Raw genomic sequence first — 14,419 nt, forward strand, 5'->3', positions numbered from 1 at the left:
TGACTATTAACCAGCTTTTGTGGGCCCCTCTTCTCTACAGGGTTTTATCCCATGGAACTCTACCAAGCAGATCCCTGAAATGGCCAAAGTCTGTTCTCCTGAAGTTCAGGGTAGCAAGTTTGCTGTGCACCTTCCTCTAATGCTGTGAGCTTGCTGAACTTGCTCAAACTCTACCACGTCATGGTCATTGCAGCCAAGGCTGCCTTTGAGCTTCCATTCCCCACCAGTCCCTCACTGGTGAGGGCAAGGACCAGCACAGCACCTCTCTTCATTGTCTCCTCTATCACTTGGAGAAATAAGTTGTTTTAATAGATAACTTACAAGGACATAACACAATATTCTTAAGTGACTTGTCAACTGCAGTTCAACAGTTATTCCATCAGTGCTTTATTTTCTCCCCTCACTTCAGCTGTTGTAAATGAAGCTACACGCTGAAGCTACAGATAAGATAAAATCTAAATTTTACTCTCAAACTCTTTAAACTGAAAGACTAACTGATCAGTGCTATCGGAGCATGGGAAATACATGTCTGTTAGGGAATGACTCACCTTACTGAGATAACTTCCCTTATCTCAGTGAGGGAAGAAACCGGTTTGGAGCTGAAAGCCAAGGTAGGAAGGTACAAGTAAAGGCTGAAGTATCATGTAAGCGGAGTGGGCCTAAGAGGCCGCACCAGGCAGCACAAATTGTAACTGTGAGGCAAGAAAAAGCGGCTGTTCTTGGGACAAAGCCGAGTAAGAGACGACTTGCTGCGACGACCCTGAGCAGAAAACGAAGATGCTTCTTTGTAGGGGAGTCGGTAATGATAGCAGGAACACGGTGTGGGAAACGGCTGCAGCCCGTGGAGTGTATGACAGAAAACACCTGAGGAAGGGGGCAGGAGCCGCAGTGACCCCGGCGCTGGGGCGGAAAGAGGTGACACCTCTGGGACTGCAAGCTAGGGCAGGGAAGGGCGGTCGGGCGGAGCAGCCCCTTGCCGGCTCCGAAGAGCGTAGCTCAGCGCTGCTTCCCCTCCCCGCCATGCGAGAGCCGCCGGGGCGCTGTAGTTGCCCTCGGCCGGCCTCCTCCCGGCGGCGGAGTCCCCTCCTCCCCGCTGCCTTCGCCGGCGGCGGGGCGGTGACGGGCGGCCGAGTTGCTCGGGCACCGCCGGAGCTGCCCATGGGGGAGTGCGGAGTGCCCCCCCAGGTCCAGCTCTTTCTCCGCGCCTGCGAGCAGGGCGACTGCGAGACCACCCGGCGCCTCCTGGGGCTGTCCGGCGCCGGCACTGCAGACCCGGCGGCCCCTTCCTCCTGCGGCACCGAGGAGGCAGCGGTGGCGGAGCCCCGCGGAGAAGTATCCTCCCCACCGGCCTCCGCCGTGCCCGTGGACTGCACCGACGAGGCTGGCAACACAGGTCTGCAGTTCGCTGCGGCGGGGGGCCACGAGCAGCTGGTGCGGTTCCTGCTGCGGAAGGGGGCCTCGGTACAGAGCACGAACCACTACGGATGGAGCCCCCTCATGCAGGCGGCCAGGTAGGGCAGGGATCAGGGAGAGACAGATGGAGGGGAGGGGGACTCCGGTCGCTATCCTGCTTCCCCGTGGGGCACCGGCCTAGTCAGCAGCAAGGCGGCTGCCGCGGGCAGGGGAGGGTTCCCAAGGCGCTGCCCTTCCTTTCCCCGCCCCGGGGCTGCCGGCGGCGCCCGGTTCCTTCGCCCTCAGAATCCAGCTCCCCAGGCCGGGGGAGGGCGTCCGCGAGGGCCGGGGAAGCTCCGGGCGGGCGGGGAGGCGCCATGTTGTAGGCCGCGGGCGGTCGCCGCCGATATAGCGGTGGTTGGTTGTCTGGGATTCGGAGTGGTCACTTGTTACCTTATGCGGGGTGGAGTGAGGTGAGGGGGTGTTGAGTTTAAATCTGGGTAAGCATTATGCTGCGGTGTTAGGTTTTCTCTTTCCGTACTATGGTTGAAGTGATTGGAGCTGTGCATGTTATTTCTTGGGTAAAACGAAGTGTAGAATCACAGTCAGTGGAGACTTGAACATGAAAACACTGCTCCTCTGTTATGCGGAAGTAAGATACATGCGCACCCTTACTTCATTCTTTGTTGGTTTTTTTGTTTCTTGTTTTTTGGTGTTTTTTTTTTACCTTTAAATTTTGTGTGTGCATCTTACCTACCCGTTGAAAAGTCACCTTTGACATAAATTATACTGAAGCAAATTTGTTGCACTCTGCTTTTCCGTGTTTTCCTAAGTGGTTCGCTGGATGATGTGGAAAATAATTGCTGAGGGTTTTAATGGTGAAACTGGGTTTTCTGCGTCAGTGATGCCATGCTTTATGCTTATGTTGTGGGAGACCCGTATTGCAACACCCATATTGCTAATACTGGTGTTTGTGTTTATTTTTACATATACAAGCACCCCTTGGGTTTACAAGGTGTGTTTACTGAAGTTGGAGGGCAGTGATTTCCTGTAATAATTGAGAGGAGAAATGCTTTTTGGTTTTGGTTGGGTTTTGTTAGTTTTTATTTGTTTTTTTTTTTGTTTCATAAATACTTGGAAGAAAAGAGTCTGTTTCAAAGTCAACGTTTCTCTTTTCAATTAAAGCCCACGGAAAGTTCCCGAAGAATGAGTCACACAGCTGGTTTCCCAGTAAGAACAAGACAAGGTTCAACAATTTTGTTATTTTATGAAGGTTAAAAAAAAAAGGGGGGGGGGGGGGGGGTTGAAATTGCAGAAACATTCTTCAATTTATTTTTTCCCTTAATGAAAACCGTACGCTCATTCTCTAAAAACAACACGCTCAAATCACTATAATTCTCTCACTGTTTCAAAGAAATGACTTGCTGACATTTGAAAAGTAGTGTAGGTATCACTGAAATCTGTGGAGAAAGCATGAAGTGAAAGCACGTTCCTTTTTTCTTTTTAATGGATAACCAAAAAGAAGACATAGCCTTTGTACAAAGGCAGGTTTCATGCATACATTTAATTTTCTGGCTGTGGCTCGTCCTGTTGAAGTTGGACAGGAGTTAGCATATATGCATAAAATTAATTGTGTGTACAGGGGTTGCAGGCTCTACTGAGGTGACTCAGTGAAGCCTACCAGGATAGACCTAGGGACAGGCCCTGGAGGCTTTCTTCTGCAACTGTGTACTTTCTGAAGGGAAACCAGGGAGTTCTGGTCTCATGTCTACTGTTAGTGGTTAGTAGCATTCTTCGGGACTTCCTCAACTAACATTTGCTTTACTGCAGTGTACAAAGGCTGCTTTCAGGATCAGCGTTTGATTGTGTTACGCACTGCACAAGTATATAGTAATGCCTGATATCGTTAGCAAGAGCATGAAGTACATGTTTTGTGAACGTATTATGTTTATTAACGTGTGGAATTTCTCGGCTGAGGATAGTCAGGGGTTTCCATTTTCTCATAGTTAGCTAGCTGGTTGGTTGTATGGCTTGCCTTTGCTTACTGACAAAACTACCAGCGCCTCCGATAATCAAATGTTTTATCAAAGCTGCATTACCGGTGAAACCAGAGTTCAGTACCCTGACCAAGTACTGTTAGATATTCCACATAAAGAGGGTTTAATGCTTTAATACCAAGTTTCCTTATTGGAAGATATTTAATGTTACCCAGGATTTTAATTCAGCCTAGTGATACAGCAATCTCCTGAAATTGTAACACAAGCCTAACATAGCAACTGCAACATGCATTTGAACCACAGGACAAATGGCATGCCCATTACCAGTCTCTGTATGGTCACCAGCATCATGATGCTGGGCGTCCCCATTTATGAGAGAGGAATATGTGACTGGAAGCCAGCTTAAGCCTTGCTCTCTTTAAAATCCCATTTGTTGTGTTGGGCTGAGCTCTGTAGGTGCTTCTCCCATGCTAGCTTGGTCTGGCTGACTCAGGAGGATAATACTTTCTATTGATCATTTTGGGGAATGCCATTCATGCAGCCACTTGTCCCACTCTGCTGATTGAGCAGTTTCTCTAGATCAAGGACCACCCTCTGGTCCCCTTTGTGTGGAGAAGTTAGCTCACTCTACAACTGCAGTGGCCGCTGCCTGTGTTCTCTAAGCTTCATGGGCACATGCCTGTCTTCTTTGAGACTTCTGCCATTCTGGGGCTTCACAACTAGAAAGCAAGGAATGATGCAAGCCCAAAAGATTGGGTATTGAGTTTATAAAACAATTTTTTTGTTCAGCATTGACTCTGAAGCTTTAACTCATTCAGCAGTAATTACTGTACTTAGTTAAGATCTCTGCAGACAAACTGGCTTTGATTCTTGAATGTGATGCTGGAAATAAGAGTATTAAAGTGACTGTAGTTTATAGAGGTCACATGTTGGTGTCATGCAGTTGAAAATGAGGCTAGCACGTTGCTGCTTTGAGCAGAACATTCTTTTAAATAAGTGCCTGGTTTATGAGTATGGTCACTGGTTCATGTGAAATGGTTTAGTTTTCAAGTCCTGAGCTGTTGATTGATCCCCTCCAGTAAGGTAGCCACTGTAACATTCAGTGATGTGTGTATGATCCCACATAGCCTATTAGTCAATAGGCCAATTTGGTAACAGTTTTCTGTGTTCAGAATATGTCAGTTTTCTTTGAGAAGCTTCTGCCATCTAAGGTGTTAATTCTTCCCTTTGTCTCTTTCTCTCAAGGTTTGGACATCTAAGTGTTGCTCACATCTTGCTGGAGAATGGTGCCGATCTCAATGCACAGAATAAGTTAGGAGCCAGTGTCCTTACAATGGCTTCCAGAGGCGGCCACGTCAGCATGGTGAAATTTTTGCTGGAATCTGGAGCTTATGTAGACAATTATGATCATTTTAGCACAAGTGTACTTAACAGCAGCAGAGAAGACTTTCCTGACATCACTCCACTGATGGCAGCTGCTCAGCATGGACATGAGGCAGTGGTACATCTGTTACTAGACTGGGGAGCTGATTGTAATTACACTGTGAAGACTATGGGCTGGAGTCCTCTAATGCTGGCAGCTGTTAGTGGAAAGGTGAGCTTGGCACAGCAGCTCATGGAGAAGGGTGCCAATCCTGATCACCTGAATGTGCTACATAAAACACCTTTTGAAATCTCTGTTGGCTTAAAACACAAAGACATGAAGGACTACCTGGAGTCTCTCACAACAATCAGACCCCAGGCAGGTAAGGAATGTTAGTTTTTTGTTTCATTTCCTTTAAGTTTTGATTGCACGTTTAGAAATTAAAGAGGTTATTTTGTGTGTATGTTTTCTTGTAATTAGACTCTTTTGAAAATGTTGGAGTAGGTACACCTGCCTTGGGTGAGGCAGAAATGCCCAACTTCAGCAGATTACCTTTGCATGACAAAATTTCTGTCCTGCAATAAAAATCACATGAAAAATTTTAAAATGTTTAGATGTTTTAAATGCATTTTTGTTTTGTTTTTTTTTTTCTACTAAAACACATGATCCAGGTGCTTATTGAGGAAGAAAATTACAAAGGCCTGCTTGAAGTGGCACTAAAGAGTGGGCATAAAAAACAGAATGTCAAAGAAAGGGTATTGCTGAATTAAAGACAACCTAGAAGATCTGAAGCTAGAAAACCTGCCTTGTGAAGAGAGACTTAAAAAGGTCAATCTGTCTAGTTTCATGAGGAGGTGGTTAAGAGGAGTGATTATTAAAGTCTTCACATTAAGAACAGGAAGTCCAATACTGGAGGGCTTTTATGGGAGCCAAAAAAAAACCCAGCAAAACTGTAAAGCTAGAAGAATTTGAATGGGAAATAAGACACTATGTTTTGTGGTGAATCTTAGTGTTCAATCTCTGACAGTCAAGGTTAAATGCCTTGGTCAAATTCATAATTGAATTGTCTTCACTGAGTGTCACATACAAGACCTGTGACATGCAGAAAACCAGATGAGGTTAACCTAATGCTTTTTTTTCTACCACTCTCTATGAAACCTCCCGAAAGTGCTTTAATAGTGGATTGTGTATTCTAAGAAAACAAAGTATTAATGTGGATGAATAGCAAGTTGGCATGTCCCTTACTTTTCTGTTCCTTGCAGGAGAGGGTAATACTTAGTTAACTTCAAGGTTTCATAAAATTTATTAGCAACCTTCTCCCTTCAGACTTAGAATCATAGATTCATTAAATAGTTAGGGTTGGAAAGGACCTTAAGATATTGTAGCTTCAACCTCCCTGCCACTGGCAGGGACACCTTGCACTAGACCATGTTGCCCAAGACTGTCCAGCCTGGATATGTGTGCGCACACAGAGGCAGGCATGCACACTGTTCATGTATGTACAAAACTAGGTTTAAAATAATATTATTTCAGTGCAAATCTGAATTAAAATGAAGTTAAGAAATGCTGCTTTTATGGTTTTTAGTTTTGCCCTGTAATGTATTTGTTATGTGCAGTGAATGAGATGAGAACTGCTAAAGAAACATTTTTGTCACAATGTGATTAAAGAATATGCAGTGTTCATGTAACTTTAGCCATGAGCGTGGAAGGGGGTAAGAAATCCAGGATTTTGTAGAGAGAGGTAATACCTTATACTAGGGGATGTGAAGGCTAAGGAAGGTGTGAGCAAACCTAAAGCTACAATATTTTTCATTCAGTCTTAAGTGGTATATCTATTTTCATACAGTCAACCAGAAGGACAGAATAGTATATTGTGTGTCTTTACCAATTATTTCCAATTACTAAAATAAACCCCTTGTGCTCAGTTAACATTTTTTTTTTGTATGTAAATTCTAGGATTTTTGCTTAGTAGTAGGCTTAACCTACTTGCTGTCACCTGTCTGTTTAAAATGTTAATGAATTTAGTTTTTAGACGTTTTTTACTTATTGCAGCTATCTTTCAAAATTAGTGTTTCTTTCTAGCTGGTTCAATAACATAATGTTATGAATACCATATGTTAGTGTTGTTAAAGTATTGTGGATTTGCTTCTCTTTCTTTCTCCAGGAGTTTATGTTAGCAGAAATGCATTAAATCTGTTGCTGAAATCAGATAGTTTAGTTTGGACATTGTGTTGGAAATCTAAGTGTCAATAAGTGATTTCAGAGATTGAGACCTTTTTCTGTATGTGGCTGTTGGGGACACTTTTCAAGGTATTTATGCTTTATGATGCAGACCAGTGTTGGGAGGTGCTTAACAAGAAGGTTTGGAAGAGTGGCATCTGGATTTTTTAGCTATGGAGTACTTACTATAAAATCTAAGGATGTGGGTAGGCCTAGAAAGAACCTTTTCCAGGTGCTAGCACCCATCTAGCCATGGTGGCAAAAAGCCTGTAGAGTAGGATAGTCCCCTCTAAGCTCTCTGCCACTTATGAAAGATAGGCTGATTTAAATCTTGCCTAATTATTTCACTATTACACTGCTGTGTGGACATTTTTCTATACATTTGCTGTCATTCCTGCAGGTCAAGCTTCCCTTGTACTTTTAAGAAGAAAGTTAAAGATCTGACATTTATTTCTGCTTTAGAGAAGGTGTTAACTTAGATGTTGACTCAGGTTAAATTGGAGCTAGGGCTTTCATAGCTGTGCTGCCAGCCAGAGCTGGCTGACTGTAGAAGTTTGCTGATGAACAGTCTCTGAGGAATAGACATCAATTGATTGCAGTACACAGAGGGAATAAGACACCTCTGGGATTCACTAGTGCAGTGCTTTATGCCTTACCCGGGCATTTGGACGTACAGAATCTGTATGCATGCAGAGTTGGCCTGATGAGTCTTGAAAGTCTTCTGTAGTCACAAGACTTCAAATATTGGAGACGTCTGTTTAAGCTAGGAGAGTGGGCTTGCTTTAAAGCCGATGAGTGAGTATTCCTGTCACCTTTGCTGAGGGGGAGTTTCTATCAGCAGAAGGATAGTAGGTAATTGGGGCAGAGTTGGAAGTGAAAACGTTGAGCTTCCACACAAATTTCTGCATTCTAGCACTGAAGTCTTCTATATCTTGGGAAATAAGAAAGATCCTTTCTCTCGTATGGAAGGCAGCAAAAAAGGAACTTGTCTTCTGATCCATTGCCGTAAATAGCATGAATTGCCTCCCAAAAGAAAGCAACTCATTTATCAGGGCTCTTTTCAGTAGCAAATTAAGAATTACCTGAAATAGTATGGTTGTTGACTGAGTTCTGCTCCTGTCCTTGCTTTGGTTTACCTGAATGGCAGTTCTTCCTTCTGGCATGTCCTCATGGTCTCGTGCTCCTGAGGCTGCCTCTCTTCCAGGCTTTTCACATGCGAAGTATGGCATCTGGTCCTTTGCTAAACTAGTCTTTTGAAATCTGTTTTCCAATGGTGAGCTCATAAGAAGTTCCTTCTGAGCTCAAGTGAGTGCAGTTTCTGAAACAGGAGGAAATGTAGGACCCACCATTCTCTTTCTCCATCTTAAGAATTTTTCATTTTCTTTGAGGGGCTTTCCAGCAATTACATTTGTTCAGCATTTTCAAATTACTTCCTTTGAAGTCAAGCTATGAAAATTAGCCTTTGCTTTTATTACCATAAAAATGGCAGAATTTGGCTCGGGAAATCTCTCCAACATCTTGTTTTCCTTAAAGTCTTTTTACCCCAGTGATTCTGTAGTGTCAGTAATGGTTTGGAAGATGGAGGAGAATATATTTTTCTGTCTTGTGGAAAAGTGGAAGGTGCAAAATATGTCACTGTTTTTATCTTAGTGTCAGCAGTTTCAAAGCACTTTGAAGGCATGTCAAAGGAATGGTCCTTCACTCAAAATACTAAAATTTGTAATAATTGGAGTTCTTCTTATGGGGATCGTGATCTGGGAGCTGAAAGGTACCTATTAATGGACAAATAGTAAGCTGTGTAGTTAAATCATCAGTATTATTTTTGTGACCTTCATAAATTAACCTGGCAGTCGTCAAGAGGAAATAAAAATGGGACTGCTTGTAAAACTCCTTTTGAGTCACCTTTCAAAATAATCCTGAACTATTTGAGTGTTTGCTGTTGTACAGAGGATTATACCAGACCACAGAACTATACTGTGGGTTTTTAATTGATATTTTAGTCTTCCAGGCAGGAAACAGAAAAGTTTCCAAATACAGTTTCCTGATGGAGAATGGAGGTTGTAAGGAAAAAGCCTATACTGATGCTTTATTATAGTTTGTAGCTTTAGCTCTGCACAGAGAACCATATAGGTGACTCATTCTTCTCCAAAGAATAAAAAGGTTATCAGTGCTTTCATTGTTCTTATTAAATGCATATCTAAACTTACGTTTTATAGTACTATGTTTTTTTAAACAGTTTTTGCTATCAAAACTTTAATAGTTTTTTTTCTTGTCTTTTTAAATGATTGCTAACAGAAATGCTTCTATTTATTCCAGATATTGAAAAGAGGCAACCTGATGTCTTTCATGCTTTGAAATTGGGTAAGTGCTGACAGGATTCTTCCACCATGTCTGGTTCTTGTAACTTCAGAGCATGTCTGTTAACATGGGAAACCAAAACGTGCTCTGTTTTTACATGTGACTTTGGTTTTTCCCTTGTTTTGTTTTTAATTTTAAAAATACATTTGTTTCTGTAGTTTATTTTTCTTCACATTCCAATAGGAGAAAGAAAATCTTTATGAGCTCCTGGCTACGCCCTCCATACCAAAATGGTGTGATGTAGTAGTTCTAGTAGTTCGAAGACCACGCTACCTTTAATATGCTTTTTCTTTTTCCTCCTCATAAACCTGAAGTATAAACACAAAAGTGCTAACTGATGCAAAATGTATGCTGGCCTCTACTCTGTATGAGCTTTGTAATTGCTCTTTAAAGTTGTTTCAAGAAAAGAATAAGTGTCTTGGATATTGCCTGTTCTCTCATGAGTAAGAATGACTTTCCTGAGCACACAACTGGTAAAACTGCTCTGGGGCAGACAGAGCCAGTGCCATCCTGTTGATTTAAATTTGATCCAGGCTCTGATGGATGTACCGTTAGTGGATGGCAAGCTGCTTTGTGGTTACCTATTTTCCTGGATCTTCCAGCATAGGAAAAGGTGCTGAAATGAAGTGTTCGGCCTGAGGCTTGCTATGTGATGGCTTTAGCATGGGAAACAAAACTATTAATTTTCTGATCTGGTTCCTAATAATGTCACAGGTCAGAAAACTCTTTGCAATCTCTTTGGCAGGTTAGAGAGATTCAAGCTACCAAAAAATCTCAGGTCTGTCAGATTTTATAGTTCAGCTGCCCTTTTTCTACCCCTGTGACTTCTAGTTTGAGATTTATAAATGTTGATGCTGGGTCAGGAGTCTTGGAGGGGTGCCACATCAGCACCCCAGGTCAGCATACTCCTTTAGGGTTTGTTTTTTTTTTTTTTTTTCTGAAATACTTGGCTATTGATGGCAGCAGTGTTAAAAACCCCAACATGATAGGTTAAGAATTGTCCATGCCAAAGTTCAAAGTCAATTCTGGAGTCTGTGTAGTTTCCAGGGTTTCTGTTTAACAAAGTCTATGATGCAGGTCTGTGTTAAGAAAACCACCTGCTGTTTTTTGCTAAACTGGAACATGAAAAAGTAGTTTTGTGCTTTTTTATCTTTCCTGTTCCAAGAAATTAGCTGGGTGGTGCAGGTAGGTGTTAGTTTTTAGTGAATGCATGCAAGTAACCTGCAGTTTGGGGTTTTGGCTGGCTTTCCAAGGCAAATGTTAATGCCTGTGATTGAGTTGAAGGCAGCCTATGTCATGAAGCCATTTACCATGTGAAGGTTTTTTAAAAGGTGAGAATGTTTCTGTTTGCGTGGCAGTTGATGGTTTGCTGCTTCTTGCCTCTGTTCCTACCATGGTAGGTGTTCAGTCACAGAGATTTTTTTTTTTTTTTTTTCCTCTTGACTTCTTCCCTGATTTTGCCTGCCACGTGTCATAAAAATGTAGGGGAGGTGCGTGAGCTTGAGCTCTCTGCTTAAGTTAACCCTGACTGTCTCTTAAATTTTTAAAAAGTTCATATTCCTACTTTTATTAAGGTTTGGAAAAAAAAAATGGTTAAAATATGTTCAGTATCATGTTTTCCCTGGAACAGGGATCTTTGTCCTGCTGAAGGACAAATCATGGTGTCTCAGCATCGTCAGTTTCCCTTGCACAACGCCATCTTACAACAATTTTACAGAAATATTCCCTACTTGTGGCTTCACATGTGAGGTACCCTTCAGTTTTTACAGCCTTAGTTCATTTCAGAAAATGATTCTAGTGATGGAATTGTACTGCGAGGGTACAGGTAGGGAAAATGCGAGAAAACAAAACCTCATGCTTATGCCACCCTTTTATGTAAGGAAGATAGGCTGAATAGCTGGGACCAAAGATCAGTAGAAATACTTAGCTTTAGTGTTACAATTGCTCTAGTACTTTATTTTTTGTTTTAATTCCATTAAATGTAGACCAATATCTGCATATCAAAATACATTTTAATTCTGTGGCTAAGCTGAATTAAACTCTGTTGCTCATGTAGATTGTTTTATCACTGTCTTGCAGGAAATTTTCAGCTGGTTAAAGAGATTGTTGAGGAAGACCCAAGTCAGGTCAATATTACTAATGTTGACGGTGCATCTCCATTAATGATTGCAGCTGTAACTGGACAGCTGCCCCTTGTTCAGCTCCTTGTTGAGAAAAATGCTGATATTGACAAACAGGATAATATTCATGGTTGGACAGCACTTATGCAGGCCACATACCATGGGTAAGAGATACGCTTTCTTTGGGTCCAGCAGTAAAAAAGTTTGTTCTGTCGGGATGTAGGAAGAATGAAATCTTTTTGATACTGACTCTGGAAGCAGAGAGGTTTTAAAAGACTTTGAGAGACTTACGACCTCAGTTTTCCATGACTCTTGCACTGGCCTCTGCTTTTCAGAGCAGACTTCAATGCCATTTGGATTTTAGAATGAGTGGCACATCTGGGAACTTGAAGCTTGGTCAGTAAGTGCTGGGAACATAGTGCTCCAGGCAGGCACTAGGAGCTTTAGTGCAGATTTCAGTTTCCATCCTTTGATTTTTTTTTTTAGTCTTTTGTAAGAGAGTATCACCCCCTGCCAGGGTTATAGGCCTACATCAAGTTGTGAAACTTTAAAGCAATGACCCTTTTATATGCCATATTTTCCAGTCTTAAAACCCTTCATATGTTCCCCTGTTCAGTCTTTAGTTCTCATGGTGTTTTCAGAATTGCACCCACTGGACAACTGATTGCCAACTTCTCTAAAGCTACTTTATAAATGCAGGTAGGCACTTAAGAGTCAGACCCCAGAAATTGGCCTGGTTCTTCAGATGTGATCTCTGTCATATATTTGACACTATCTAAATACAGGATATTCAGTTTAGGAACTTTTCTCCATTGCTGTAGACGAGGCCCTCAGCAAGGTGAAGATTCACTTCACTGCTGGTTAATGCTCACATTAATTGTACAAATGCAGATATTCTGATCCAGCATTTATATTTAGACATCAGATCTTACTTGACTATGAAAGTGCAACAGAAGGGAAAATAGGAGGTCAAGTTGTCACTGCTTTGTGCAAATTTTCTGATGTAGTTCGTGGGACCTACGTTAAGATGAGATTCTCTGCTTCCTCTCTAATGCAGTAGCTGTAGTAGCAAGAGGCATTTAATGGGAAGTGCCTGAAAATCTGTTTTCCTGGTGCAGCGATTTTGTTCATCAGCAGCTACCCCAGCACACAGCTAGAGTAGAAGCAGCCAGGTCATGCTGTCATGTCCCCTTGCTGGTACTCGGGCACTCCTCTTGTCTGTGGAAGAACAGAGTGCAGCTGAGTGCTGTCTGTGTTCATATACTGCCTTTCACAGTTTCCTGGAGGGCTGTGTTATAAAATTACTCTTCCCTATTATATCAATCAGTCTTTATAGTGTGAAATGAAGTAGACAAGTTGAGATCTCTTTGTCAGCTGTAGCATTAGAATTTGCAGTCACCTGTTGCTACTTAAGAACATTTTTTGCTCTGTGTTGCTTGTGCATGTCAGAGTTTGTTTTTATGCAAGGTCAGTCTCTGCTCAAGAGGAGTTTTGGAGGCTGAATTACAGTATTGTTTTTAATTCACAAGGCAAGTCCTGCTTATTTATTCAGGTGTTTGAGAAGGGAGAGAGGCTAATGGGAACAGGATGGTGAATTCATGCAACTAGCTTTTATGAGCCTTTGTAGGAACATATTTGTGTTGGTTACATTTAATGCTGATTGGTTTTGTATTTTAAACACCTCAAAAAACTAAAGTACTAATTAACTGTTTGGAGTTTGTAAATTATCTTCAGTCAGTTTGGCTTTTCTATATGCAATTTCTCATCTGTTCTGAATATGAAGTTGTGTTGAAGTATTAGTGATGGTGTATGATGACTACTGGGCTGTACTTTGTCTTTTCATCTCCTTTCCTTGGGAAGGTGTTTGGCAACAAATTCCAGAGTCAGTTCTGAAAGGTCATCTTAAACTGACTATTCAGATTAGGGTTTTTAGGCTGACTTTCTGCATGTTGATTAGTATAATTCAGAGTGAGTAAACAGTGATTGATAAAGGAATCATGGGAGCTTTTGAAGAGCTTGTGAACAAATTTTAGACTTGGTTAGCTGTAGGAAAGGTAGAACAGATTTCTAATTGAGGAGCAATGATATAAAAGGATAAAATGGAGTATTAGTGTTTTATTTTGTTCTGTTTTTCATACAAGCAATGCCTTTTTTTCTTCCCTTAAAGAAACAAAAACGTTGTCAAGTGTTTGTTAAATCAGGGAGCTGATGTCAATCTTCGTGCCAAAAATGGATACACAGCGTTTGACCTAATAATGCTCCTTAATGATCCAGGTATGTTATTTCAAAGAGCACTGAGAAAACATACAACATAAACAGATAAACATCCCTTCCGATCTAGAGTATATGTTAAAGCTGCTAGGAGTATCCTCTGAGGACTGGGCTGGACTGGACCAAGAAAGGATACTGCCTGAAAATGGTGGGTTTCAGTTAATGGGTTAGATGAGTGTGCATATTTATGGGCTTCATGCATTCCTCTTGCCTTTGCTTTTGAAGATGCTCCAAAATGTGATGTTTGTGTCACCAGAGCCAGTTTAGTGGCATTTGACTGTAGTGGCCCAGGTATTCTGTAGTGTCATTAGCACAGAGCTATGAACTGGAGCTAGAAATTTCAACTGGGTAAACAGCAGTAAAGGGACAGAACAAAGAGAGTGCAATCAGAACAAAAACAGTGAACTCCTGGCTGAACCTCCCACTAGCTCTCTAAAGTCTGAGAATAAATCACACTTCAGGGTTCAGGCTGTTTTTATGGTAGTGCTTTGGAAAAAGGCAGCATGTCTTGGGGAAACTTAATGAAACTAATTTAGGTTTTGTTGTAGTTTGTTTAGCCTAAATAATTTGTTTAGCCTATGTAATTTGTTATTGTTAACCTTGCCTGGTACCTGAATTGCTTTATCTGAAGCCAAAAGCCACTGCTGTCTATGGAATTAATGTTTCCTCTCTATTTACTCATTATGGTGGTTTTGGTT

General features: G+C 41.8%; 1 protein-coding gene across 2 annotated transcripts in view; it reads left to right on the forward strand.

Moving 5' to 3' along the window:
* Nucleotides 1-1,037: 1,037 nt before the first annotated feature.
* ANKS6 (ankyrin repeat and sterile alpha motif domain containing 6) overlaps nucleotides 1,038-14,419 on the forward strand; it is a 34,357-nt gene continuing 20,975 nt past the window's right edge. The window contains exons 1-5 of one of the 2 annotated variants that reach the window (XM_057423068.1): nucleotides 1,038-1,511; nucleotides 4,635-5,134; nucleotides 9,289-9,333; nucleotides 11,410-11,614; nucleotides 13,618-13,724. In XM_057423068.1, coding sequence (XP_057279051.1) covers nucleotides 1,159-1,511; nucleotides 4,635-5,134; nucleotides 9,289-9,333; nucleotides 11,410-11,614; nucleotides 13,618-13,724 — 1,210 coding nt within the window. In that variant the 5' untranslated portion in view covers nucleotides 1,038-1,158. Of the gene's footprint in view, nucleotides 1,512-1,829; nucleotides 1,893-4,634; nucleotides 5,135-9,288; nucleotides 9,334-11,409; nucleotides 11,615-13,617; nucleotides 13,725-14,419 lie in introns of those variants that run through there. The other variant, XM_057423069.1, reaches the window with a different exon arrangement.

The sequence above is a fragment of the Pezoporus wallicus genome, unplaced genomic scaffold, assembly GCF_028554395.1.
Source record: "Pezoporus wallicus isolate ANWC-B61680 ecotype Strahan unplaced genomic scaffold, APGP_CSIRO_Pwel_v1 contig_749, whole genome shotgun sequence".
Classification (NCBI taxonomy): Eukaryota; Metazoa; Chordata; class Aves; order Psittaciformes; family Psittacidae; genus Pezoporus; species Pezoporus wallicus.